Raw genomic sequence first — 27,915 nt, forward strand, 5'->3', positions numbered from 1 at the left:
TCATATAGATAAACTAAATATTTCCTTTGGAATTCGTTCCTTGGAATTAAGCTTTTTGTTGCACTGAAATCTCTGGGCTAGATCTCAGCGATCATTGTCGTGTTCTTGCTCACAGTTTCACAGCTGAAACTATCGAGGTTTAGCTGTATGCATTTAAATAAGGGGGGGGGGGGGAATGGAATTGTCAAGGGGAAGCTCATATGTAAATGTGTGTCAGGGTTTCTTTTCCCGAAAGTGGGTCAGGATCGCCGAGGCAGGTGGGGACAGTCGTGTGCGAAGCTGGCGGCTGCCAGCGTCTGGGGCACGTGGTCCTCGAGGACGAGCTCCATGCCAGCCCTGCCCTCTGAGCAGGTAGGTACTCGGGCACCTGCCAAGACGGGCCGCATGGGGCCCACCTGTCGCTGACGGGGAAGCAGCGCCTCCACGCTGTATATATTTATCGTAAGAGATGTGGATCAGGGAGCAGGGTGGCCGCCACCTTCTCTGCAGGAGTCCATCGCAGTGCACACCACGTGCAGACGCGCAGCTTCTGCTTGCTGGGCATCTACTGAGCTGGTCTTGCGGCGCAGAGGCACTCAAGCGATCGCTGCAGGTCGCATACTGGGGGCAGTATCTAGGCTGCTGACTTGCTCATGGACGGAGTGAAACACTCGTTGAGAGAAGTCGTGTGATCGGAATGAACAGCTTGCCCCCCTTCTGATAGATATGCCCCCTCGCCACCCCCCAGGGATGGCCAGGCTGGCCTTGCCGCATGACTTCTCTGTGGCATCAGATCCTACGGCTGAATCTGCGCTGTCCTGACAGCCCCCAGACGGGCCAGTCCATCTGTCCCCCTGCGCCCCTGCCTGCTCTCCCCAGCCGTCCCGCACACAGCAGGGGCCTGTCACTGACGCACCTCGGCGCTGGATCCAGCGTATTTGAGGGCCGTCCTTTCATGCTGCAGCTGTGAACACTAAAACGTTTCATCTTGCTGTCAGTGAGGGACTTTTTTGGGGGCTCTGTGCCTTGTTGCTGCACCCAGCTGTGACTTTCTAGTTGCAGAACGTTCCGGGTGATCTGGCCAGGGCAGGATCCGAGCTCTCAGCCAGGCGGGTGGCTATATGTCTTTGTGGACACCTTCCTTCAGGTCTGTCTCTCTCTCTCTCTCAGGTGGTTTGCAGAGGTTCACACGTTTCCCAGAGCTCTTGCCTAAGCGTTGCGTATTTAGCCACCGTCAGCCATCATCTGCCACACGCCGGGGGGGGGTTGGGTGCGCTGTGCTGGCACTGCAGTCAGCAGGGAGAGAGTGATGGCCCCCGGCGCTGAGACTCCCCAGGCTGCTGTGTGACTGCTGATCACCCTCCCCCCACAAAGGGACACACAGGGAACTTAGACTTACCACTCTTTCTATTAAATAATCCATAATTGTGTGACTAGTGCTACTTGGACAATGAATGAGTGCAGCATTCATTCCTATTTCCCGCCTGGAAGAACTGCCCTTCATTCCAGTAACGCAGTACGCTGTGGCTCTTATTGTGATATCAGCTTCTCTTTAATTATGCATGAATCGATGTCTCTGCATGCATGGATTCCCCCCAACCCAGGTCCCCTTCTTTATTCACATTAGTGGTACATTTCTCGTTTGAATGCCCGCTGTAAATAAGCTTTAAGTGAGCCCAAGCTTCTGCAGATTAATGGCTCCTGTGTGCCGCTGCGGGAGGTGGAGACTCAAGGAACTGCCGCGACGTTCCTCATGCACGTGGGGTCGACATGCAGAAGAGTTCTGCTTTACATACTCATTTACCAGCCCCCGTTGAGCCCTTTTAAAGCTTTAATGCAGTAACGTGTGAGCTGTGCCTCCTGGTTAAGTCTTCTGCTTGCACACGTCCCTTTGTTTCAGACTCGTGATGTGTGCACATTGACGCCTTGCCGTTGTCACTCCCACGTGCAAACGCACGCCCTTTTCGTAGTGTTGGCTCTCTTTCACTGCAGATCTGTGAATGAACCGTATCAGTGGCTTTTCTGTTATTAGTGGCGTCGGTTTGATTTCCCCCCCCCCCCCCCCCCTTGGGCAGGTCAAAGCAAGGTAAGGTTGGGAATGGGGTATGGGCTTAAAAATGAACGTTTTATCAACATTCTGCAGTCAGCGGAGCAGTCTCACCAACATGGTGCCTGCACCCCCTCTGTCCTCACTGAGCTCAGCTGCCTCACACTTTGTCAGATTTAAGGGGGGGGGGGGGGGGGGTAGATATTTCCATAATAAGCCTTAAGCATCGGAGAACTGAGGAATTCGGTTCTCACCAAACTTCTTCTGGGAAGCGACGGGAAGCCATGACAGTGAGAGCGACTGCTTTTCCGTACACTGGGCCACAGCACACCTGGAAATCTCCGTCAAACCTACACGCCCTCCGTCCTCCCCCAGAGCTGTGCCAGCAGCCGGCTGTCATAAGCCTGCAGGATCCCCTCGAGGTTCAAGAATGTGCAGAGAGAGGCCCCCGTGTTTCGGGTAAGGAGAGAGGAGAGAAAGGTGGAAAATGCAGAGCTGCACCGATGCCCCCGGCCCGGTTTTTGACAGCGTGGAGACCCAATATGTGCTGCCTCTCTCGGTGTCCGAGTCATTAACCTTAATGGACCCCAGGACGTTTTTAATGGTTTGTTGCCGAACGAGCTCTTGTATCGTGGAAGGAACAGCCGAAACATGCAGGTACTGTCAGCATCCTTCCTCCCCCACACCCCACATTCATATATTATTCTTTTTTTTTTTGGTTCCCTCCCAATCTCAGTTCGCTGTTTCCCTCCAGGAAGCTGTCAGCTGCTCTCAAGTGTTAATCAGCAGCCTGTCCTTCCCTCTTGTTTCTGCTGTTACTTTATTGTAGGTCTAATAACGGAGGAACATCAATTTACAGAAAAGGGCCGCAGTGCTGGGCCTGAACCTCCTCTTGACAAAGCCTTTCATTTGTGCTTTAAATACCAGATTTGCTGAAACGGGAAGCTTGCCTTTTTTCTTTTTTTAATTCCTTCCTCCATCCCTGCAGTAATTCCTCTAAACGCTCGATGCCTTGTTTGCATCTGCCCATCCGCTTGCCGCGGGGTCCTGACCTCACTGCCGCCACACAAAGACGTGGCCAGAATTAACCGGGTTTTATGTAAATCTTTGAGAGTAAGGTAAGAAGTGCTTCGCCGCTTAGTGAGCACCCGCTGAGCATATTGCCCACCGCTGTATGTCGCCCCTGCTGCTGAACGTCATGCGTGTCACATGTGTGAATCATGTGTGGATCATGTACACAGGGCTCGAATTACTCTGTGCGTTTTGTTTGTTTGTTTGGGCAAACATTTGTAGTGAAGCCAGTGACGTCCCCCAAGCGCGCAGAACCACTCCTTAGCGTCTATCACTCTGCTTCACTGAGGATGAGGGGCTCTCCAGCTCCCCCCATCCTCGCTGCAGGTTACAAGCTCGTTCTTCGGCCTGAAATCGGACACGTCCGCACCGGGAACCACCCTCAGCCCCGGGGGAGTCACCCGTCTCCAGTTGACGGTTCCAGTTTTTGTGTGTGTGCTGGATTGTGTCTGACAACTTCTCGTTCCTCTTTCTTTCATCACCATTTTCTTCGGACTTGCGTCCCACTGAGTGACCGTGCTTTGGGGCAGCCGATACCAGCGTTTATGCTTGGAACTTCATAACCTGAAAATTTCTGCTTTGAATCTCAGGGGTGCCTCTTCAATTTACTCCAGGCCACTGAACAGTTGAATTCCAAGGATTCTGAGGAACAGCCTGACACTGACCTGTTATCTTTTGAGTGACATCTCATTGGTTTTCACACCTATGTGGAAGATCCTGTTTTCTTTTCAGTCAACTAAAGAGAGGGTGGAAATGTCATGTGTGTTTTGCATCTATTGTGATGCTACATAGCATTTTGTTTTGGGTTCATTCTGGATCATCAGATAAATGTACATTCTTAAGATCTTCATTTAAGGGCTAAAGCATATGTGAGATACGTTTCATAAGATTCCTTAAGTCTGTGTAGCTGAACCAGTTTGGTGGTTTGCACTTAATTTCATTCTCTGGAGAGACGAGCAATTTACAGAAAGTGACAGTCTTGCTTAGCAAACCTCAACGGCAAGAGTCTCACTGCATCAGTTTACCAGCTTGACAACTCCTGTTTATTTTTGATGTTTTAAAGGTGTTGGAGAGCTGGAACAGAATTTCAGTGCAGAGAACAAAGTTGTTTCAGTGTCACTCCATAGGATCTGGGATCTGAGATCTGTCTTGGCAGACAAGGCTACGTTGGCCATCCAGTGATCTGCTCTACTGTGTTGGAAGCTTATTTCCCAAGACCTAATATTTGAGAACTTGCGAAACAAGACATCTGATGGCTAGAGTTGCTCCTAGCTTCTGGAATTGGCTTGATGTTAACAAGTGCAAGGTTAGTACAACAGGGCCTGGAACAGCAATGACCCCCCCGGAAGCTGCAGATATTAAGAGAGTGATTGTGGGCTCATAAGAATGTGTAACCGGTGTCGTTGTTCTGATCCGTCTCAGTCCTCCTAAAGTTCTGTCTATTTATACCTGGGTCCCATAATGGATTTATTGGTCAATGGCCCCTCGCTCTTCCTCTTACTGCTAGCTGGAAAGCGGCATGCTGTAGCGGGGATGTGGTTTTGTGGCCAGTGAGTCATGTGGCACGGGCTCACAGGTCACTTCCTCTTTCTCTGTTCCTTGGCTCTCCTTGGTAATTACGCAGCTGTTACTGCACACCCAAAAAATGCCCTTAAGCCACCAAGCTAGTTGGTAGCAAAAAATAGAAAAAACTGCCCCGTTCGGCCTGATGGTCAATATTTGGGAAGGCAGAGGGTTGGTGTTATATAGAGCCTCACAATGGCTTCCCTCAGTCTTCTGGAAGCCTCCGTGTATGAGAGTGTTAAGAGTGTCACGGCTGGAAGATGCACAGTGGCGAGGGCCCCCGGAGGGAGCCGCAAAGGGCCACACCTACGTAAATGAGTATAGAGGACAGACAAGTCTTTGAGGCAGCCTTGGAAAATCCACGTTTTAGAGGCAGTGTTGGCTCCCAACTGCCATTCCTCCAGTGAAAAGGGCTACATTCAGTAGATGTTTATACACAATATGAACCTGTTTTTTTTTTTTTTTCTTTTTTTTCTTTTTTTCCCCCTGTCTTCAGTGCTTATTTGTATAGTCTGTGGAAAGCATTTTTCCTTGCAAGTACTTTTTGTGTTTTGTTGTGTTTTGTTTTTTTAAATGCGTTTGAGGGCTTCAGCTTAACATCCTGTATGTTTTCGGTCTAAGGAAGAGCAGTATATAGAATTAAGCCAAAACTGAGGTTTCCTGCCCCTTAAACCTAGGTGAGCGTGCTCTCGTTTCTACCAGACTTGCTGATTAAGGTTTACCCGCAGCTTGGCTGCGTTTTCATGTTATGAGACCTGCCTGGTCCACGGTTTGTTTTGGAACACCTTCCTGCTGAATGCTTATGCCGTATGTAAGAGAATCTCTGATTGGTGAAGCGTGCAGTGCAACCAACTAAACTGACAGCTGGTCATTTCCCCTCTCACTGGCCTTTGCAGTGACCTTAAGCAGAGCTGTTTAAATGATGACCTGTTGGCTTTTGGTTTCCATACCTGATATGGGTATTTATTTTTAAACTTTTTAAAAATAGAAATAAAAAAATTTAAAAAACACAGAATAATAATGGAATCTGCAGTAATTACTGCATTAGTTGCATAAAGTTGCAGGTGCCTGACGTTTGCAGATGTCTGATCTCTTCACCCTCATCACAGACCTCCTGTATTTCTGTCCCCAGGTGTGTGGTGGTCCTGCTGAACCCTAAAAAGAACAAGCAGCATCACATCCTCAACAGCTCCAGGTGAGCAGATGTCCAAAATTAGTGATTAAAAGCAGGTGATCAGCACTCCGGCACGTGGGAACGCAAAGCAACAGGTGCCAGTCTGCATCTTCTGTGCCAGTGCTTACTGGGGCAGATCAGGTTACATGCCTCTTTCAGCTGCATTTTCCTGAGGGGTGCTTTGCCCAGCTGCCTGCTAGAGCGGACTGCTGTGCCACAATCAGCTTCGCTTTACCTAAACACTCCCTAAGATCTCAGCATGAGCAGCAGCCCCCCTTGTGCTCCATCCAGATGTTTGTTGCTAACAGTCGGCATGTTCCCACCCTCCGTCCCGTCCCACGCCAAGGCCCATGCGGACGAGTGCTCGCTTTCCTTTTCCTCATTTGGAGTTTGACTGCGTGTATGTTCCCTCGAAGCTCCATTAAGACCTTCAGGCAGCAGCATTATTCTGACCATGCACCTATTTTTATTTATTTTTTTTAAACAACCAAAAATACTTTTTATTTAATATTGCCATAGGTGTAGGTGCATCGGGGGTGAAGGGCAAATAACTGACTGAAAAAGTTGCTCTTTTTTTTTTCTCTAGGAAAACAATCACAACTGTAGCGTTTTCTCCCGATGGCAAGTACCTGGTCACTGGAGAGGTGAGTCCCACGGTGCTGTGAGGCTTATAGGAGAGAAGCTGTGCAGCAGAAGGTGCAGGACATGTACAGGGAATTCCTCAATCTGTCCCAATGTGTTGTGTTGCGTCTGTATTGCAAAAGGATCTTTTGTGATGTATATGGTTTTGGGAAGATACGCTCATGATTGCAAGTGATGAGGCGAACTGTGATTTTGTTCTTTGAAAGACCCCCCCTCTCCACTTTGAACTCCCTAAGGACTCTTGTCAGTGATAATACACACAGTATATGTGAGCTCATATGTGATGTGCACTCAGTCGTCCCCTCCGGGAATAGGGCCAGGCTCTGCATACAGTGGCCTGAGGAGTCGGAAGCAAGCCGGACCCAGGTCACGCAGAGGACTTTGACCTTCCTGACTCTGATCCTAGGAATCCCCAGATCTGACTGTAAATCATTTCCCATCTCTCATCAAGAGAGCTTTGCATATCTGACCTGAAACTGTGGCCTTTTGGCTGAGTCATCTATGCTTTTTTTTCATAATAAGTTGACATGTAATATGACATTTACAAGATCAGATGAACTGTAAGCTGATATGTTTAAGGATCTTGTAGTATGAGAAGCCTCCAGGTAAATGCTATATTGTCCCTCAGGATTAAGCAACTCGTGATCTCTGGTTGAGCTGCAGCTCAGTGCCTAACCTGTTCTCACCTGTTCTGTCAGAATGATCAGGGATGTAGTTGTCGAAGGCAGTCCTCTTGATGCATGCGAGCTGAGCCCTCAGCAAGAATTTCATTCTTCATTTTGTTACTTGAATAGGTAGAGACCACAGAACCATACCTCAGTATTCTGAATAAGATTTAAAGGCCTCAGGTTGAAAGCTGTTTGATCTAGTAATGCTACACCCTGAAACGACCTGTTTGCCTGTGACCCAGCGTCTCCCAGGCCCGGACGCTGTAGGCTAGTAGCTGTGTTTGCAGCACATCTGAACCCTTTAGGAAACACTCCTTTTATCTGTGTAAACATTTGTCCACTCCAGCAATGCAGGAGCTCCCGGGAGAACAGCCTCTCCTCTTTGCCGTCGCCGCTCCCTGCTCGGCATTTGTTTAGATAACCGGCGAACGTGAGCCCTTGAAGGCCGGGAGCGGTTCTGCAAACAGGGGAAGCCGACTGGAGACAGAGGTGGAGGCAGAGGCAGTGCTAAGCGAAGGGTCCTCCTCAAGCTATGACGTTGCTGTATAATGGAAGGTTGCGTGGCTTGACTTTAGAGGTTCTGCCTGGAAAGCTGTCGCCTCTCAGCCCCGGATTTCCAAGTTTTTCCCTTGTTCCCTGGGTTTCCTGTGGGTCTTCCGGTTTCCTCCCACAGTCCAAACACGGCTCCGCTTAACTGGTGATTTCCACTTGCTATGTAGTGTGTCATGTTGGCTTACCACAAACCCCTAACGAACCCACTGCTCCTTTTTGGGGGCTCAAGTCATTTAATATGACTAGCTTTGTGCAGATATCACCGTCATGGAATCTAACGGTCTGAAATTGTCAATGAAATGTGGAATGGGTCTTAGTCTTTCTTTTCGGCTGTAAGAATAAGGCGTATTTGGGCAGGTATTGATCCATGTGAATGTTTTCTTTTTGTGGAAAGCGGTTTGGCTGCTTCCGTGTAGCACGAGTGCCGATCCGAGCGTCTGAGGGTTGCTGTTGTCACTGAATGCGAATTCCTTTGCCCGTCAGAGTGGGCATATGCCCGCCGTGCGGGTCTGGGACGTGCTGGAGCGCAGCCAGGTCGCCGAGCTCCAGGAGCACAAGTACGGGGTGTCCTGCGTGGCCTTCTCCCCCAACAGCAAGTACATCGTCAGCGTGGGCTACCAACACGACATGATCATCAACGTCTGGGCCTGGAAGGTACTGCCCTATGTCTGGCTCGTCGTCCATGTCTGACCTTGTTCTGGCTTGCGGGTCGTACCATGAACTAGTCGCTCCTTCCCGGCTTCCAACGTGCCTGTACCCAGACTGTCTGGGGTTCCCAAGCACTGGGTTTAGAAACGCTGATGTTAATGTAATCCAAGGCTTTTCTCTCTCAATCTCAAATTCCCACACTAATCTCAGAATGGAACATTCCAGTCTTTTAGCATAAAGCAAACTTTAAACGAGACCTTTTGTGGATCTGAGAAATGAACATATAAAAGCATGTTCTTTTGCATTGTGTGTTAGGAAATAATGACCTTCTAAGCTGGGAGAAGGTGAGGGGTGGATGTAATTCCTAGTTTTCCACTTGAGAGCCTATTGAATGTGGCATCCTCTACTGATGCCTGTTTTATGTACTTTTTTTTTTTTTTTTTTTTTTTTTTTGCTTCCCCACAGAAAAATGCAGTGGTTGCTGCGAACAAGGTGTCCAGCAGGGTGACGGCGGTGTCCTTTTCTGAAGACAGCTCTTACTTTGTCACTGCTGGGAACAGGCACGTGAAGTTCTGGTACCTGGACCACACAAAGTCCTCGAAGGTATTCCCACTGAAGAACTCATCACAAGTGTAGTGCATCCAGTATAACCCGACTGGTGTGCTGTGAAGCAAAGTGAGTGTGTGTCGGTGCGCAGAGTGCCATGCGCTTACAGCAGTTGTCCTGCAGACCCTCAGACAGGTGTCAGTACGGCACTCGCTGTGAAGCGCATGTCACACAGGCAGCCGTAGCCCCGCCCCCCATTTCCACAATATAACAACACCCTCTTATGCACAGTGACACTTCGTGCCCATTATGAATTGCCTAATTCTCGCCTTTCCTCACACGCATTCTCCTTGTTCCCAGCTCTGCTCTCGTCTCCTTTCACCTCCCGTGGGGGTGTTTTCTGTGTTTATTCACCCTCACAGTCTTGCTGCTTGCCTGTTTTTCCATTATTAATTACGCGCTCGATTGTATGGTGCATTTTCCGCTTTGGATCATGCTAATGTGCTGCAAATGCTGAGCTCATTATTCTTGTATGAAGCTTCATCCTCCTTAAGGTGCCCAAGGCCCACATGTGGCCCCATATTGTCAGACACAGTACAGTATAGGACAGTTATTCTAAAGGACTCTTATTATGAAAGTGTTATTTTTCATGTTATTCAAACTTGGGCCTCCATAAGGCTCATAAATATAATCATGATCCCCCCCCCCCCCGACACACACATCCCAAAACACACTGAACCTATATAACCTTCACCCCCCCAGCCCAATGGGAAGAAGGATATGCCTGTTCTCCCAGAGATGTACTCAAGAGAATTTCGGGGACCCTGCAAGTGTCTGTTTTTAGTATTTCAAAAGGTTGCAAATTTTAAATAGGTTTACTCCCACCTTAATTTTTTTTTCTTTTTTTGTACCCCCCCCCCCAGTTCCTTCATACCCCACCAGGAAGGTGTGCCTCACAGTTTGAATACCTCTGGTCTAATGGTATTTAAGATAAGAGCAGTTTGCAGCACAAGAGGTGGAAGAGGTGGCTGCACTCAGTATAAATGGTTTAGCGTCTTCAGCTTCTCTATGCTGCTTTGCTCCTCAGTGTCCGCATTTCCGTAACGGAGCATAATCCCTGTGTGCCGCAGGTAAACGCCACTGTGCCCCTCCTGGGCCGCTCCGGCCTCCTTGGTGAGCTGCGCAACAATTTTTTCAGCGACGTGGCGTGTGGGAAGGGCCGCAAGGCCGACAGCACCTTCTGCATCACCACCTCAGGGCTGCTCTGCGAGTTCAATGGCAAGAGGCTGTTGGACAAGTGGGTGGAGCTGCGGGTGAGTGGGTGCCGGGGGGGTGTCCTGTCTGCAAGGGGGGTCCTGTCTGTGGGTGAGTGGGTGCAGGGGGGGTGTCCTGTCTGCAAGGGGGGTCCTGTCTGTGGGTGAGTGGGTGCCCGGGGGGGTGTCCTGTCTGCAAGGGGGGTCCTGTCTGTGGGTGAGTGGGTGCCCGGGGGGGTGTCCTGTCTGCAAGGGGGGTCCTGTCTGTGGGTGAGTGGGTGCCGGGGGGGTGTCCTGTCTGCAAGGGGGGTCCTGTCTGTGGGTGAGTGGGTGCCGGGGGGTGTCCTGCCTGTGAGGGGGTGGGGATGGGTCCTGTCTGTGGGTGAGTGGGTGCCCAGGGGTGTCCTGTCTGCGAGGGGGGAGGGGGGGATTCTGTCTGTGGGTGGCCAGGGGGTGCCCTTTCTGCCGGGGGGGGGGTCCTGTCTGTGGGTGAGTGGGTGCCCAGGGGGTGTCCTGTCTGCGAGGAGGGGGTCTGATCTGCGGGTTAGTGCGTGCATGGGTGGGGGGGGGGGGGTTCCGTTGTGGGTGGGAGTGTGGGTTGTGGAGGAGGGGGTCCCATCAGTCAATGAGTGGTGGGGGGGGAGTCCCATCTGCAGGTGATTCGGTGGGGGCCCAGCTTGATTTAACTAGATCTAGAACATTACAACTTGTGATCACAACAATGCATGCAGATGCACTGCAGTTTTTTTTTCCGGTGCTGTTTTGAGATAAACGCATATCTAGCAATTCTGGATCTTTCTCTGAAATGCAGTTGTAAATGACCATTTTATAGGTACATTTCCTGTTATGTAACCCTTAAGATCTATGCAATCTTGAGCCTCATTGGGGGCGAGTGCTGCTGTGGTGCAGCCCAGCTTTGCTGCAGTCTAATCACAGTCTGTTCTGCTTCTCCTCTTTCACTTTGTACAGAAAAACGACAGTATCACAGTAAGTCCCTTTATCTCTCCAGCACTCACGTCTGTTACCCCTCCCACTACTGGCCCTTGTGGCTCAGTGCAGACTGCTGCATCTCTCCACCCTCTTCATATTCACTGGGGGGGGTAGTCATGTCCGTGTCCCGTGAGTCTTTGCCCCCGGTACCGTCTCTGCATTTCCATGTTATCAGGCGGGGATCTCGTACCACCTGGGCCAGCCTGCTTTTTTTTTTGTGTGGATCATGGGGCTTTCAGGATGAACAAGGCAGCGGCTTGTTTCCACAGAAGCGGATCTCCGTGAAATTTGGGTCAAGAATGAGCCTGTATTGGCCTCTACTGTGAAATAATTTGGGCAATTTGAGCCTGAGTTGCGGTGCTCAGTTTGCTTGGTCACATTTCCCACTTTTTAAAGCTTTAAGGTGGCCGGGAAGGAAGGGGAGCAAACTATGCAAAAATATAATTTTAAGGAACTGATTTAGTGTCTCTGAAGCTGAGCGAGCGGTGAGCGGCCGGCTCCTTCAGGGTCCTACCTCCAGCCCGACAGCAGTGGGAGCCCTCATAGTCTCGGCTTTGTGCCAGTGGCATGCTGGGAAAGGCACCACACAACATCCGCTCTGTTCCAAGCTCTGCATGGCCGTCACATTACAGCTCGGGATTTGATTATCTTCAATCTGCGTGGGACCAGTCGGCTTCCCTGGGTTCCTGAGCTGAGCATCCAGACTTGCCGCATCTCACACTTTGCCACTTAGAGATTACAACAGTTGTCCTGATTGCTGGCCTGTTGCTGTTCAGTTTTGAATTGGGCCAGTTCACCCCAGCACTGCCAACCGCAGATGGCTTCATTCGAACTGTACGGGGTTTTAACTCCCTTCCAGCCTGAACAGCCTGATGACTTTCTGTCCCATCAAGGACATTGGTGGACATTAATTTTAATTTTGAGCACATATGATATTCTTCATGATTGATTTTACCTGAGCTTTTTGGTGTCTTCCCATAAATACTAACCAGTCAAGCTTTGCATTGGGAGTGGGGGGGTTAAAGTTTTAAGATGAAGTCTTTTCCTTTTCCTTTCATTGGGTGTACATGCTTTATGGTAAGAGCTGTGCTCGTAGCTGTTTTGCATTTTGTGACATGGCCATTATTCTGTTGCCATGTAAGCATTGTTTTTGTCCCATAGCCCCCCCCCTCCCTTCCTCATTGCTAAGAGTGCTGGTTATTAATGCTCCATGCCCACCCCCGCCCCCAGACCAGCCTGGCCACCTCCCTGTCTGTGACCGAGGAGCTGATCTTCTGCGGCTGCGCAGATGGGACGGTGCGCTCCTTCAACCCCACCAACCTGCACTTCATCTGCAGTCTGCCGCGGCCCCACAGTCTGGGCATGGACGTCACCACGGTAACGGAAGCCAGGTGAGGTTCCCTGGGCACAGACGTTACCACGGTAATGGAGGCCAGTTGAGGTTCTGGAGGAAGGGCCACCTTGTCCGGAGGCGGCCTCTGCCTCGAGTCCGAGGAATGGGTCCCTTTAATTGCCCTGAGCACCGGCCCGCTTGACGCGCCCTGAGCACCGGATGTGAATTTTTTTGTGTTTCTGTACAAGAGCTGATGTTCCCAAAAGCATAAATTAAACATGCCAGAATGCGAGCCTGCAAAAGCCCGTCTCACATTGCTTAGAATTCCAGCCAGCACGCTGTGGGAAGTTAAGAATTTGACCCGATACAATCCAAATGTTAATGCCTTTTAAAAATTTCCAAACGCTCTCAAAAAATGCTCTCGCCGAGGGTGTGTGTGGGCTCCGCTCGAACGGCACGCGGGGTCTTCCTCAGATCAAGCACGTTATGTCACTTCCTTGCCCTTCCATGACTCGGATCTTTAAAGCGGCTGAGGACTGGTACCTGAACAGCTCTTTTGTGCTGCTGAAAGACATTATTGAATGTTATTTACAGAGAAGCTATTGAAGTCCTTGTTTTTATGCATTATGTACAGCACAAACACAGCTGCTCTCTCTTTTTACCCCATGTGTCTTTTGTCTTGCGTCTGAAACATTCAGTCTTTTGTTTTGACAGGTTTGATTCATTCCATTCAAATATTATTTGTAGTTCTGTATTAGACTTGGAGGCTAAAGTATGTAAACACGCACATTGTGTCTCCTTGGGAGCTGTACGGTTTATAGCCGTTTGCTGAACCTCTACTCCTGGGCCTGTTTGTTCATGCATCCTGTGATGGAGGTTTCTCACTGGCTTCTGGCTTCGCAGAAGTTTGCAGGTTGGCTCCGTTTGTCCTGTTGATTCACGAGTTTGCGTTCACTCTTTAGCGATCCCCTTACGTCTCTCTGTGAGAAGAAGACCGCTACCGTTTAGAGTTTGAATGGAGGTACGCCCCAAGCCGTGTCCTCCCACCACCCTTCTGACCTTCCATTGTCTCCTCCATCCTTTCTCAGCCACCTCTTCTCCTTCAAACCGGACGTCCGCTATCCTGACACGGTGGCCGTGACCTATGACCCCACGAGCCGCTGGTTGTCGTGCGTGTACAACGACCACAGCCTGTACGTCTGGGATGTGAGGGACCTGCGCAAAGTAGGGAAGGTGTACTCCGCACTCTACCACTCGGCCTGCGTGTGGAGCGCAGAGGTGAGCCCTTGTCTATCGCAAAGGCTACCATCTACAGAAATCCTCCCCAACTACTACTCTTGGTCATGGATTATTCTGGAAAGCCTGTGGCATCGTGTGGAGAAATTCCCAGGGGGTCCTGCTCATGCTGACCTGTGTGGTCCTATAAGGGACCCTTAGCATCTGGCTTCTAGGCTTCTTGTATGTATCTGAGAGGATTACTGATTGGGTGGCTGCCTGTCCCGTTTCCTGCCTTAGGTCTACCCGGAGGTTTCTCAGGGCGAGCAGGCATTCCTACCCCCAGGGTCGTTCCTCAGCTGTTCCTCGGACAACACCATCCGCTTATGGAACACAGACGGTCAGAGCACTGCTCTCAGCCGCAACGTCCTCAGCAACGTGAGTCCCGATTGTCCCCTCCCCGCCCAGTGGGACCTCGTCTGCAGGTTACAGCTGTGGTTTTGTGTATTAGCGCTTCACAGCTTCAGTCCTTCAGTTATGGTGTCTCCATGTGTTCACCTAGTTAACCACAGCTGTCCTGATAAACCTGTTGCTCCCCCTCAACGTCTGAGTCACTAGCTTACAAAAACATGGAGGATGTGCTGTATTCATCAAACCCACAGTGATTGATGGCTCCTTAGCTCGTATCTCATTCCTCTTCGGCTCCTCAGCCTCTGGTCTCACACCTGAAAACCCATCATTAGTTGCAGCCTGGAAGCTGGTTTCAGCACCCACAGCAATCCTGCCATTCACTTCATCGCACTTTTAGTTATAATGGATGCTTACATCATTTTGCATCACAAACCAGTTTTTTTTTTTTTTTTCTATCCCTTGCTTCTCCTTGGTATCCTTTGCTTTTCTGCGGATTTTTTAGGCGTCCTGTCCCACATGATCATGGCCTTCAGGACAGTTATGGACTGACTGCTAATTGTAGGTTTTATTTTCAAGCCTGGTCAGGCAAACCCCAGTGGCACACCGATGGTGCTGGGAGATGTAAGGATTTGAATCCGGCAGTGTGCAGTTACTGTGAGCTGTCAGTCACGGTCTGCTGGCCTAAGGGACACCTGGTTAAACCTGCCAGTGGAGGATGGCTCATCCTTTCAGTACTACAGGCAGCAAAATTATATATTTGGTCATTATACTACGGGACCGTTGAAGGCTTGAATCTGATTGGCTGACGAACGTTCTGAGGTGTGCAATTATTTTCAGATAAACGCATGGCGAACGTAGTTCCAGGTAGCTCTCTCGACCGCATTACAGTTCCATATCACTTCGCATAGTTAACTGTAATAACGGAAATTAGCACACAGTACCTATACAGCACTAACAAAAACAACAACATGACAGACGATTTTCCGAAAGTAAATTTTAATATTTACGGTGAATATGAAACTTTCAACAACTGGGCTGCAGCAGTATTAGTTAGCCTAGTGTACCAACTTAAAGGCTACACATGACATTTCTCACTAGCGAGGTAATAACAGCGCTGCATCTTAAAGCAGACTTACAGTTTAGAGACGGTGCTTCAGAACACTGTTGAGGGACACACAGAGGTAGTGTCATACAAGCTCTCTCTCTCTGTTTCTCTTTCTCTGTCAACGGCTCAAGCCTCCATTGCCAGCTTTAAAATGACGTTTTGGAACTAGCAAAAGAGTCGTTGGATGAGATGCGGAAGAAATAATCCTACTCACAATAGCGATTTAAGTAGAAAAACCGGACGAATCCCTTGAAATATATCATCTGATCGATGTCTTGAGGTGTGGCAACCGTAGTATAAGCGGAATAATTGACTCCGGACCGTTGAATTATTAGAAAATAATGCACACCCGAGGTGTAACGGCGCATTACCACCTCGGGTGTGCATTATTTTCTAATAATTCAACGGCCCGTCGTCAATTATTCCTTACTTAATACCTTGCAACCTTTCCCCTCTTTGTACTAATCCTATACAAATCACATTCTTGCAAAAAAATTGGTGCAGGAAGACAAGAGTACAAAACCAATCTCTGTATTTGCTTAAACCAGTGTTTACCAGCCCAGTTCTTGGGCACCCCCAGACAGTCCATGTTTTTGCTCCCTCCCAGCTTGAACTGGAAAACATTAGCTTAAAGTCTTTGGATAAATTATACATTTGTGTCATGCTACCCACATAGGACCTCATGAAGGTCATCTACATGGAAAACAACACCGCCTCCCTGCTGGACATGGAGTGTATAGCCACCAGCAACACAGAGAAACCCGACAGCCAGACCTCTGAGAACCGGACTGGCATTAGGACCATGAGCGTCAGCCCAGACGGCCAGCACCTGGCTTCAGGCGACCGCATAGGCACCCTAAGGTAGTATACCCGGGTACACATGGGCTCTTCTTGTACCCACCTTCTTATCTCCGTTAATTTGCACCATTTTGGAGCAGTTTAGAGCCAAGAGCCCTGCCTTGACGAAAGCTTTCATATAGTACTGTATGTAAGATCATTGTACGTTGTTAAAGATATAAAGTGGGAAGAGCAGGGAACTGAATCATACTCGGGGAGCAGTCTGCTGAATCACCCCCCGCTATTGCAGAATTCATGAGCTCCAGAGCATGGAGGAGATTCTGAAGGTGGAGGCCCATGACTCCGAGATCCTCTGCCTAGAGTACTCCAAGCCAGAGACTGGTGAGTGGCCGGCCCTCGGGGACACACTCAGATTAGCGAGGGGAAAAAGTGGTTTGACCTGAGTTATGAATTCTCATACTAATCATTGAATGTATTTATGTTTGAACTAGTGGTTGAACATAAGCAGCCTTTCTGACACAATAGCCCAGTGGCGATTTGCCAGCAAACCTCTTCAGAACAGCCTATAGACTCACACCCATTGATCCATCATTGTGCAGTAAGTCATTTTGTTTCCAGAGTGCATTAAAGCTCCCAGTATGAGTTCTTCCATACTGCTCCTAATCTAGTCTGAGACTTGATTTAGCACAGGTGGGTCTTGTGCTACTGATCTTGCAGCAGAATGGATTCAGTCCTGTACTGTTATAGTGCGAGTAGATGTTTCAGCCTGTCATTGCGGTTTAATTGTGTAAATGTGTGCAGGTCATCCTGCATTTTTTATCTTCTACTGTACTGGGATTATCGCGCCCCCCGGCCGTCGGCAGGGAGGAATGCACTGGGAGGAATGCACTGGAAGGCCTCCAGTACTGGGCTTATGCCCCCCCACCCTGGATGCCCACCTCCCTTCCCATAGGCGATGTGTGTGTCAGAACAGGCTCGCCCTGCTTATTCATGGTGTTTTGCTTTTTGTTCATTTTGTTCACCTTCCCAGTGGTTAGTTCTGTTCTCTGGTTGGTACCATTCAGATGAAGGGGAGCCTGGGGAAGACCCCCCCCCCCACCTAATTTTACTGTGCTGCCCCCTACCCCCATCAGTCATTGGGTCATTTTAGAGCTGGGTGACCTTCAAGAATTTTTATTTATTATTTATTTTATTTAATGATTTCCACCCTGACCCAATTTCACTGCCACACTGAATTTCTTGTAATCCACACAAATTAACCCCGCTAATTTTCTCTCAGTATTGTAAATACTGACTACTTATTATAAGTAACCAATTAGAAATTTTCATGCAAGCTGCAGTCCATCTTTTTGCTCAGTCTGGAATACTTCCAGCTCGGGGGGGGGGGGGGTGAGAGGGGGACTTAAAGTCAGGCAATGCCAGAGGGCCCTGTGTTCAGCGCACTGGGTCGCTTGCCGTAATTCACACTGTGCCAAGGCCCTGACGTCCCAGTGTCACATTGCTACAGCATTGTTCACTCGTGTGCTGACTTGCAGCGGCCATACGGTGCTGGAAATGCGGCTCGGAGCGACGAGTCTGTACTCAGACGTGTTCGGTCGGGGTCCCGGCCACAGAGATAAGCGTGTGGTTTTCTGTGGGGCTTAATCACGCTACTCTGATACGGAGGCGTGTTCCGAAGTCAGGATTCACAGTGGAGTGTTAGAGAAGCTGGTAATTACTCCCCACTTGATGCGTGTGGATTCATTCCAGTGGCAAGTTTTTGTTCTAAGCGTCATGTGACTGGCATTTGGTTGAGACTCTAAACAGATCTGGGGTTGGTGGGGGTTGGGGTATTTAAAGGGGGGGTGCAGTGCTCCAGCCACCTGATCAGCTGATGGTTTTTTTTTTTTTATTCACACTTCCACCGAAGCCCCAGAATGCTAATCGGTGGCTGGTTGCTGTTTCTGCTCTACTTCAAGGTACATGACCTGAATCTCCTGTAAAATGAATGTAGATCTGTGTGCTGCAGGTGTGCAGTACAGGGCTGCTTCGGCCTGGGATTAAAAACTGGCTGTGAATTTCGGGGTCACCCTGCAATAAACTTTACCAAGGAAGGCTGGAGGAGTCCCCGCAATGAATTTTGCTACTGCAAAGCGCCTTGGCCCAACAGAAAATGGACAGAAAGCCAGTCCAAGCCTGGTGCATTTCAGGGGGAGAGTATGATTCATTCTGCCTAAAGTCTGAACTGCAAAGACCCAGAAATCAAAAAACGGCTGGCAGTCTTGGATGGGTCCAGCTGTGGGGCTCCTCTCGATTGTAAATGCTCTTCAGAGATGTACACCGCTGCACCTGCAGGGCTGTGGGTGGAACTGAGCAGATTGCACCCCCCCTGAAAGTGCAAGTTGATCTTCCATGGAAACCTTAAGCCCTGAGATGGACAGGAACCTGGCTGGCGGGACATGCACTGGAGTTTGGGTGGGAGTCCTAATCAGAGATGTGCATTTTACCTTTTCCTCCAAACCTGGAATGGTTATCATAGCACTTTTAATATGCCATGTGAAAAGATCGCAGTCAGGCAAGGGACCATTTTTTAGGGCTGAATGGTGCGAACAGGAGGTCAGTAACTGGGGTTCTCGCTGCTGTGTTTGTGTGTCAGGCCTGAAGCTGCTGGCCAGCGCCAGCCGGGACCGGCTGATCCATGTGCTGGACGTGGAGAGCAACTACGGACTGCTGCAGACTCTGGACGAGCACTCATCCTCCATCACAGCCGTGCGCTTCGCTGGTGAGTCGCTCGCCACATGCTGCTCAGCTCACGCACCTATGCACTGATTTTCACTTGCATGTATATTTTATCATATTTTAAATAATTACAATTAACATCATCATATCAATTAGTTTAAAATGTTTGTTTCTTTCGAGGGGGTGCACTCTACTATTAAGGTTTGTTTAGCTGTAGCCTTTAATACAAATTTAAGCTTTATATGGAATTTCAGATAAAAGAATCCAAGAATCTCCCCTCTTAACCCCCTGTAGTCAGTGGGCTTACTCCCCCCTCCCACCCTCCAGTGAATACATCAGGATCCTATGGCAAAGTGGTAAATGGCCCGGCAGTGCAGGGCACACCTCCTGGCCCCCGTGCTGCCGTGAATGAGTCGCTCTCTCTTCTCCGTAATCAAATGACCTTCTCACTGCGTGGATTCTCATTTGATAGCTAGTTTCTGATGTCTCCCCCAGTAGCAGTTTAAAAAGTTTTTGTTTGTTTTTTTTTTTTTTTAGCGGAGTGTTCGAATCTAATACGAGACTAATGTGATCTTTGGTGCTCTGTGTTAATTATGGGGGAGAAACAGCTGTTGTCATGCCAACAATGGCTGCTGAGCTGCTCCCCTCCCTCTCTCTGGTGTGGAGGCTTTGCTGCTGTTACCATAGTAACCCCCTCTGCTTCTCTCCCCCAGCTAATGATGGCAAGGTGAGGATGATCAGCTGTGGCGCAGACAAGAGCATCTACTTCCGGACAGCACAGAAGGTCAGTCATGCCAAGCTGACCCGGGAACTGTGACCCCGAGCGGGGTAGAGATCTTCTGCAGTCTGCTGCCTTTCTGTCTTTCTTCTGACTCCACACTAGTTCACCGCTGGTCCTTCTGTGGGTGTGATTCCGTGCCCGGGCTTGAGCTCTGAGCTTGTGCCCCACAGTCATGCCTTGCGATCTGGATAATGTTCACCTTTTTCAGCACACAGCTCTGTTTATTATCTGCCCTAATTTAAAAATGGCAGAACCATAGCAGTTCAGAAGTCCTGTTATATAACCCCTTATCCACAGCACCCTTCCACATGGTGTTGGATTTTCTTATTTTTAAATGGGTATTAGGTTCCATAATTTGTGGGATTTTTGCTAGTACTCGGTACAGGATTTCCACAGCTCTTAAAGGTTCTGATCCTTTCTTAGAACTTGGTCATGCACATAACTAGTGTGACTTTAATTTCAGAACTCGTTTTCTATGTGTCTGGGGGGATCTAATCTATTTAAAGGGGGTGCCAGTGTCCCGCAGTGTTTCTTGCCTTGGTTGGCCACCCCAGGATGACAGTTATCCTGTCTCTGAGGTCATATATAGTGTAGTTTGTTTTTCTGGCTGCCTAGACTACTAATGGACTTTTAAATATGTCAGTGTGTCCATCTCGCCTCAAATCAAGATAAGCATACATGTCTTGTCCTTGGCTGAACTGTGTTTATGTGCTAAACCTTCTCTCTTATACTTAAGTGGTTAAATTTCAGTTTACAAGTGCAAGACTCTGTAGTGATACAAAGATATTTTTGGTCTTGTTTGGCCTTTGGGGGATTATAGGAGTGCCAGAGAGAGAAGTTCTCTTTGAGGTTCCTTGCCAGGGTCACGTCGGCTGCTTGAAAATTTCCCTTTGCAATAAGAGTGTTGGGCGTTGATCTGTGGTGTAATTCATGTTATTGAGACGGATAGTGACTTTTATTCCTAATTGTTTGGTGTGAAGCTCAGTACCCGTCCTGTTCCATCCTTTCTGTTGTCTAGCTTTTACAATCAGTTCATTGGCGCTTTACAGCGATTTTTCAACTGGAAAAGCCGACCATCTTGAGTCGGTGAGCTGTACGGTCTGCAGCCTCTGCTCAGCTTGGGCTTTATGGCTTTTCCTCTTCGTTATTGTGTGATGCCATTGATGCTTTGTGAATTGACAAGGCTGCCTTTGAAATTGTTCTGGTTAACTTTAGCCCAGGGTAATTATGGAGGGTAATTAGAGTTCTCTGTCTGCCATTATGACAGTTTTAAGTGCTGTAATTTTATATGGACTGTTTATGGTTGCCTGTTGCGTGATTTACTGGTTGGCTAAATTCCCCAATTCTCACCGCTGACTAGAGTGATTCTTCTTTTTCGCGGAGATTACGGTTAAGATTCCGGGCGGCACAGAGCAGCACTGGGACTATTCAGCGCCTTGCTTGTTGTTTTGGAATTTTTTTTATTTTTTATTTTTTTGCATTCAAAATTTTGCTGTAGCAACTTAGCCTCAGAGCTGGGTTTTATTTACTCGGCTTGATGTGAATGAAACACAGCAAGTCCCAGCAAAAAAATATCCACCTACATGATTTTCTTTTTTTTATAGAAGGGAACTCCTTCTTTATTGTGCCCAAAGAATATTAAATCTACCACCAAGGACCGGTTTATGGCTAATGTCGTGTAAAAAGTGTCTTCATCACCTGCTGAATGTTATAATAAAAGTAATAATAATATTGTTATTGATGATGGTGGTGGTGGTGGTGGTGGTGATGATGATGATGAGGAGGATGCTGTTAACCTGGATTCCAGTACTTGCTTCCAGGAACCTATTCCCCTGAAGCGAATGAAGATCCCAGTGCAGCAGCAGATCCTATACCAGGATCTTAACACTGGCACATTGTATCTCCCTATAGACAAAGGGAGGGACAGAGTTCACTCGCACCCACCACATTGTGCGCAAGACCACCCTGTACGACATGGACGTGGACTCCACCCGGAAGTACGCAGCCATTGGCTGCCAGGACCGCAGCATCAGGTTTGTACTCGCATCTCCCTCCAGCTCTGTCTCCGTATGTCAAAACATTATCGGCTTATCTGTGGAAGTCCTAATACTTCAGCACACTGTTTTGATTATTTTAGGACTCGTTAGCCGGCAGCGTGATCGCATACATGTGCAGTGTCTCTGTGCATTGGACTCAGTGTGCCCCTGATTGTAAGCGATTAGCTGCATTTTGGCTGGTGTTCAACGGGGAGGGAATAGCAGAAATGGATTAGCGCTCAGGTGCTGCGTGCAGACAGGGATTAGGGTGCGTCTGAATGCGGAAGGCTGACTGCGTGTACCACCTGCCCGGTCTGCCACTCTTCTGCTCTCCCTTTTTCTCCAACTGCACCTCTGTGCTAGTATTTTATACCACGTTCTTGGTTTAGCTACAGAAATGTTACGGTGCTGATTTCACCCGATCAAATAAAGAATCATATATTCCAAATCCTTCTTTTAGTAATGCAGAATTTGTAGCTTTAAGCTTTTTCTGGATCTAGGTGGCTGTAAACCAAAGATGTTCTGGAGTTCGCTGACACACCACATGGCCATCAGTCTTACTCAGCCTGGAAATGTGGCTGGTGATGCGTCCCTTAAAGAATCCGCCCCCTTTGGTTATGCATTAAAGCCTTTGGCAGCTGTATGGCTTTCGGGATGGTCCCAGTCCAGAAACTGGCCTGAGTTGGGGCTTGTGAGGTGAAGGTGTCTTCAGTGTGTCACGCGGATGATCTTCCATGATGGCTATTGCCTGCATTCTGACCATGCCTGCCCCCCCGCCCCCACCTGCCAGGATCTTCAACATCAGCAATGGCAAACAGAAGAAGCTGTACAAGGGCTCCCAGGGTGAGGACGGCACACTCATTAAGGTAAAATGTGATGTACAGAGATTCATACAGCTGTCTGTGGACCGCTTAATGCAATCGATTTAATCTGTGGACTGGCGCATGCTGGAGCTCAATCACCAGACCCTTTTCTTGGCTGGAATCTTGGGAGGTACGTGCTACAAAAGCAAAGGGTACACCTCCCAGCTTTAGTGCTTTGTGGATGTCGCATGCGTTTCGCTTATTTACTTCCCCACAGAGGAAATGCGTACCTCCACATGATCTGCTGCTCACTTCCAAAAATATAAGCAAGGTGTCTGTATTTTCAGTTGTTTAGTGAATTCTTTTTATCCAAAGCAGCTTAATTTTTTCATCGGTTTATATAGCTGGATGGTCTTAGTCACTGTTTCTGTGGTCCTGTGAGTGTACATGCAGCAGATCTAAGGTCAGTTTTGATTTGTAGGTCCAGATTGACCCATCAGGAATGTATGTGGCCAGCAGCTGCTCGGATAAGAACATCTGCATCTTCGACTTCTACTCCGGAGAATGTGTCGCCACCATGTTTGGACATTCTGGTAAAGTTGCAAAAAGTCTTTCAAATTGTTTTGACAGCTTATGGTCGCAGATGTTCAGGTAGAAGAACAATAAAGTGTATGTCTTTGAATTTAGGTCTCTGTATTGATACAGCAACTGATGAATGAGCATTTTAAACTAGCCTTGAGGTTAACTTCCAACATGGTCCTCTGAACATTATGCTTCCTGTCTCCAGAGATTGTCACTGGAATGAAGTTTACCAATGACTGCAAGCACCTAATTTCAGTTTCAGGGGACAGGTATGGATTTTCTGTGCTGTGGGTCTGATATATGGCAGAAAGTCATTCAGCTGGTGATGATGGTCAATGATCTCCCTCTAATTTCTGCACACAGCTGCATCTTTGTGTGGCGTCTAAACCCAGAACTGACCATCAACATGCGGCAGCGACTCTCCGATCTCAAACAGAAGGGCAAACTGGTGCAGAAGACCCCCACACACAAGCCAGCCACACTCCGGTATGCAGCCATTGTCTGGCAGGTTGCGTGTGGCTCAGAACTCTGTTGGCAAGGTGGCCAATACAAATCTCAGGGCTGGCAGAGTGATTTAAGTACTGGACTCTTGAGCAAGGTCCAGTTTTCCAGAAGCCCCCAAAATTTCTCTATGGTCAGTCTGTCCCTGCTAAGTAAAATAAGTTTAAATAATTGTGTGAAGCACACATGAACCCTGAAACTGGTACTTATTTATTGTTCAGTTTTATTACTGAAACACTATTTAATTCATACATTCATACAGTTCTTATACTAGGTACTAATTGCTGACAAGTTTATTCAGTTATTCAGAAGTAGTACATTTTCTGAGTCGGACTGCCCACAAAATGCAGCATCTAGTCATTATTCTGACCCATTGTTGCACTGCACCAGGCGGGAGATTCGGAGTGTGCCTGTCCTGGCCACCATGTCCTCGGATAGTGACAAAGAAGTGGACGGGGACTGCATCGAGGAGGAGGAGGAGGCAGGCAAGGCGGAGGACCAGATCTCCCTGCACATTTCCTCTGGCAGCAGCACCGGGGATGACACTGGTAACACACACAGGCACACACACACACCTCTTCCTCATGCTGAGCCATTTGTCAGTTTGAGGTTCTCCTCTGTAGCATTGACCAAAACAGAATTTTGCTCTCTGTCATTGTGTCATTGCCAGGCAATTCTGAGGACAAGCACAGTCAACAGAAAACTTGGGAACAGAAGGTCAGCAGTTTTTTTTTTAAACTGTTTAAATCTTCAGTACTACTAACTATTTAGTACCTTAGCTAATTTGTATCTGATATCCCTTCTAAACCAGCATATTTTAAGCAGCTCTGGGATAATCCTTTGCTGAAGGGTGACTGAACCACCATGTCAGCCATTGATCTACTGAATATTCAGTTGTGTTGTGGTGTGTACACATTGCTGCCTCCTGCTGTCCTTACACACCATGTAAATTCCTCAACAGGAGAGCTCCTCCACAGCGCAGCGGGCAGAGGGCCAGTCACAGCAGGAGCCAGCGGCATCCAACCCTCGGCCCCGCCGGCGCTGGTCCAGGCGCATGGGCAGCACAGGGCTGGTGGTTAAGTCCATGCTAGACCTCCGGCAGCTGGAGTCTTTCGCCATGGCACCTTCTCCATGCAAGACTGGACCAGTCAACACCTTCAGGGACAATGAGCTGGGCAGCACCACCAGCCTACAGACCATAGGGGTCCCGGTGAGTGGGTGTGTGCATTCATGTCAGAGTGTGTGAGTAAGTGTATGCGACTGAGGCCAAGTGTGAGTGAGTGTGGGTGGATGTGCGAGTGTGTGGGTGCATGAGAGTGAGTAAGGGTGAGAGTGCACTGGGGTATGACTCTGCGAGAGAGCTGGTGTGAGTGTGAGAGGGAGCGGGAGAGCTCAAGTGAGTGTAAGTGGGTGTGAGTGCACGGAATGTGCACGAGTGAGTGCAGGAGTATGGGTGAGAGTGCAAAGGCATGTTAGTGTGCAAGAGTGAACGACTGCGAGAGTATGTCAGTGTGTGAGATGAGTGTGCATGACAGTGTGAGTGTGTGAGAATGAGTGCGAGACTGAGTCTACAGGTGTACATGGGGTGAGAGTCTGAGTGGGTATGTGAGAGTGAGTGTGTGGGTGTGCAAGGGTGAGTGCGTGGGTGGGCACGCGACTATGACTAAGTGTGGGTGAGTGTGCAAGAGAGTGAATGGGTGAGGGTGTGCAAAGGTGTGTGGATGAGGGTGTGGGCATGAATGTGAGATTTGTGTTGGGGTGTGAGGGTGAGACTGAGTGTGCACTTGTGAGTGCATGTGCAAGAGTTTTAATGTGCAAGAGCATGTGGGTGTGAGTGCAAGTGTCTGCGAGTGTCTGACACTCACACTCTCAGACACCCACACATTCACTCGATGTATGAGTGTGCCTGAGCTGAGACTGAATGAGGGTGAGAGTGCACAGGGGTGTGAGTGTGCGAGTGGGTGTCCAGCTGAGAGTACGCGAGTGTGTGGATGCACCCGAATGATGGTGTGAGAGTGGGAATGTGAGTGTATGGGTATGAGTGTCCGAGTAAGTGTGGCTAACTGTATGGATGCATGAGAGTGTTAGTGTGCCGGTTTGTGTGCAAGATTTATTGAGCGTGTGCTCGTGTGAGTATGTGTGCAATTGTGCAAATTTGTGTGTGTGTGGAGAACAGCATTAACAAAATTTTAGCCGAAGGTAAGCATATAGTTAGCCAGAGAGCCCAATAGCGTGACTGGTTGGTGATCGTGCTGTGGTTTTGAAGGATCTGTGACCTGGCCTGGGCTTGGCCAATCCTGCTCTTTGTGTTTGGTTAGGACGCTGTGCCTGTCGTTGGCCGGCTGATTTCACCATTGGGCCCCTGAGCTGGGCCCTTAACTCCAGTTGCTTCAGGGACTGTCTGACCCTGCTTTCTCAATCACATCACTTTGTCTGAAAAAAAAAATAAATAACAAATGTAAATGGATAATGACTGATCACTGTTCCATGTATCTTCCTGGTTTCTTCTTTGTTTTATATAAATTATTTTGTTTGTATGGTTATTTTCCTGGTAAGGTGGGTTCATTTTCCTGAAAGACGTATAAAAGTATAGTTCTATTCGAAGGAAAATAGCAGCATTACAAAAGTAGTCATTGCTTTATTGCTCATTTTAATATGGAAATTAAACGGGCCCCTAACCCTCATTCTTGTCTCACAGGTGGGGGAGTCTGATGCAGGTCGCTGGGCATGCTCTCGCCCCCAGAGCATCCGGTTGAACCCCCAAAGCCCAGAGACGGAGGAGTCCGTGCTGTACCCTGAGGGAACTGAGGACAGGGCGAGTCTTGCGGACAGGTAACACCCAGACCCCCATGCTCCCCACACCGCATTGAGATGATTCCAGGGCTTTTTCTTGTAATCTTGCAATCTTATATTTATCAGATGTTTGAATTAGTTTATTGTAATATAGTGAAAGTTTTGTAGGGCTGCATGATAAAGGAAAATCAGATATTGCAATGTGATTTTAATCCAAAAATCTTTAAATCCAAGTAAACTATCAGACAAACTTCTCTTGTAGATTAGTCATGGAAAATGACTGTGTGAGTCTTCCTTACGAATAAAGCAGCAAAAAAGTTGTAGCATGATGCGATTTAATTTGCTTCACTTGATGTTGCATGTCCTACATCGCAGTTATGGAGTACGTGCCCATTTCAATCACAATGTTGAAATGATGTATTGTGAAGCCATAGTTTGACTGATTTAAAATGGTCGTGTTTACAGTGAATACCAGGTGAAGGAGGTTCCTCGTGGACCTCTGGGACGATGCAGCAGGGGACGCGGTTGCCATGACAAACACAGCCCGGACAGTGCCTGCTCTGTGGACTATTCCAGCAGCCGGCTGTCGAGCCCAGACCAACCTGGAGATGGTAAGACACAGCACTCTTGCACATCCATGCCAAAACTGCCCCAAAATCAATCGTGGGGGAAGCCCACCCACATGATCGGCCATGCAGTGCAGGTTCCCAGAGCCCCAAGCTGTACGTTCATGATAGTCTAATTCTACATTCATGTTTTCAAACCTCTAAGGCCTTGTGTAACAGCTGATAATTAATGACTGAAGGTTAATTTTAAGTGCTGCCTACTTGTAACTCTCAAGGGTTCAGTGATTATCTCGGCACACTTGCTAAAAAAAACAGGCTCCTCTATTCTACTTTTGTGATACTCCAGCCAGTAGCTGCATTGAAATTTGTACAGAGTGTAACCAAGCACTCGAGTGTCTTTGTGACCGGAAATACGAATGGAAAATTAGTCACTGCTTATGCAAAGCACGCTTAAGCCACTGCAGTAAACTGCTTAAATAGCCCGAGTGACGTTGTTCTTCTGTAGCATCTCTGTCCTTTGCCTGTTTGCATGTTCATGAGGACATGAGGTTCATGCTTGTGTGTATATTTTTGTATATCTTCATTTGCTACACATACGTTTCATGTTGCAGCGTACAGTCATTCTGCTGCATATTTTACAGGTTTTTGTTGCTACGGTTACTAACAGCTTGTACCAAGGTGACAAGAGCGGTAGACATGTTGGTAGAGGGAACGGTGCTTGTTTTTACTGGGCAAATGGGTATAGATGAACAGGATGGGCCGGGAGTGACTGGCAGCACATGTGACGATACCCGTGTGCTGCTGTTTCAGATTCCGAAGTTACAGAGCCACTCAGTGTGGATGGGAACTCTTCTGAAGGGGAGGAGCTGGAAGAGGAGGAGGAGGAGTTTGTAAAGGCTGAGGTCATAGGGGTGGTGCCCCACACACCAGACCAGGAAGCCTTCCTAAAGCAGCACTTTGAGACACTGGCTGACCTCAGTGGCACAGGTAGGATGAGCCCAGTCCTCCAACCTGCAGCTTGGGAAGGTTCCCTCTAGGCGTAACTTGACTATCTCTTGTCTCACCTTGTTCGGAGAACATTCCAGGCATTTTGGTCCCGCCTGTTGCCTCCCCTCGTGCTTTTTTTTTTTCTGCCCATTG

General features: G+C 48.5%; 1 protein-coding gene across 3 annotated transcripts in view; it reads left to right on the plus strand.

The window, feature by feature from the left end:
* The window catches only part of mapkbp1 (mitogen-activated protein kinase binding protein 1), a 42,955-nt gene that overhangs the window by 9,194 nt on the left and 5,846 nt on the right, over nucleotides 1-27,915 (plus strand). For 2 of the 3 annotated variants that reach the window (XM_048973985.1, XM_048973987.1), the window contains exons 3-26: nucleotides 5,793-5,855; nucleotides 6,421-6,478; nucleotides 8,180-8,350; nucleotides 8,810-8,947; nucleotides 10,021-10,203; nucleotides 11,113-11,130; nucleotides 12,364-12,524; nucleotides 13,555-13,744; nucleotides 13,982-14,119; nucleotides 15,874-16,058; nucleotides 16,285-16,376; nucleotides 18,631-18,756; nucleotides 19,427-19,497; nucleotides 21,406-21,527; nucleotides 22,321-22,396; nucleotides 22,815-22,926; nucleotides 23,121-23,184; nucleotides 23,279-23,401; nucleotides 23,807-23,964; nucleotides 24,087-24,133; nucleotides 24,378-24,626; nucleotides 26,115-26,248; nucleotides 26,675-26,820; nucleotides 27,586-27,762. In XM_048973985.1, the coding sequence (XP_048829942.1) occupies nucleotides 5,793-5,855; nucleotides 6,421-6,478; nucleotides 8,180-8,350; nucleotides 8,810-8,947; nucleotides 10,021-10,203; nucleotides 11,113-11,130; nucleotides 12,364-12,524; nucleotides 13,555-13,744; nucleotides 13,982-14,119; nucleotides 15,874-16,058; nucleotides 16,285-16,376; nucleotides 18,631-18,756; nucleotides 19,427-19,497; nucleotides 21,406-21,527; nucleotides 22,321-22,396; nucleotides 22,815-22,926; nucleotides 23,121-23,184; nucleotides 23,279-23,401; nucleotides 23,807-23,964; nucleotides 24,087-24,133; nucleotides 24,378-24,626; nucleotides 26,115-26,248; nucleotides 26,675-26,820; nucleotides 27,586-27,762 (3,002 nt within the window). The remainder of the gene's footprint in view (nucleotides 1-5,792; nucleotides 5,856-6,420; nucleotides 6,479-8,179; nucleotides 8,351-8,809; nucleotides 8,948-10,020; nucleotides 10,204-11,112; nucleotides 11,131-12,363; nucleotides 12,525-13,554; nucleotides 13,745-13,981; nucleotides 14,120-15,873; nucleotides 16,059-16,284; nucleotides 16,377-18,630; nucleotides 18,757-19,426; nucleotides 19,498-21,405; nucleotides 21,528-22,320; nucleotides 22,397-22,814; nucleotides 22,927-23,120; nucleotides 23,185-23,278; nucleotides 23,402-23,806; nucleotides 23,965-24,086; nucleotides 24,134-24,377; nucleotides 24,627-26,114; nucleotides 26,249-26,674; nucleotides 26,821-27,585; nucleotides 27,763-27,915) is intronic. The other variant, XM_048973986.1, reaches the window with a different exon arrangement.

This window comes from Brienomyrus brachyistius, chromosome 14 (assembly GCF_023856365.1).
Source record: "Brienomyrus brachyistius isolate T26 chromosome 14, BBRACH_0.4, whole genome shotgun sequence".
NCBI classification, from domain to species: Eukaryota; Metazoa; Chordata; class Actinopteri; order Osteoglossiformes; family Mormyridae; genus Brienomyrus; species Brienomyrus brachyistius.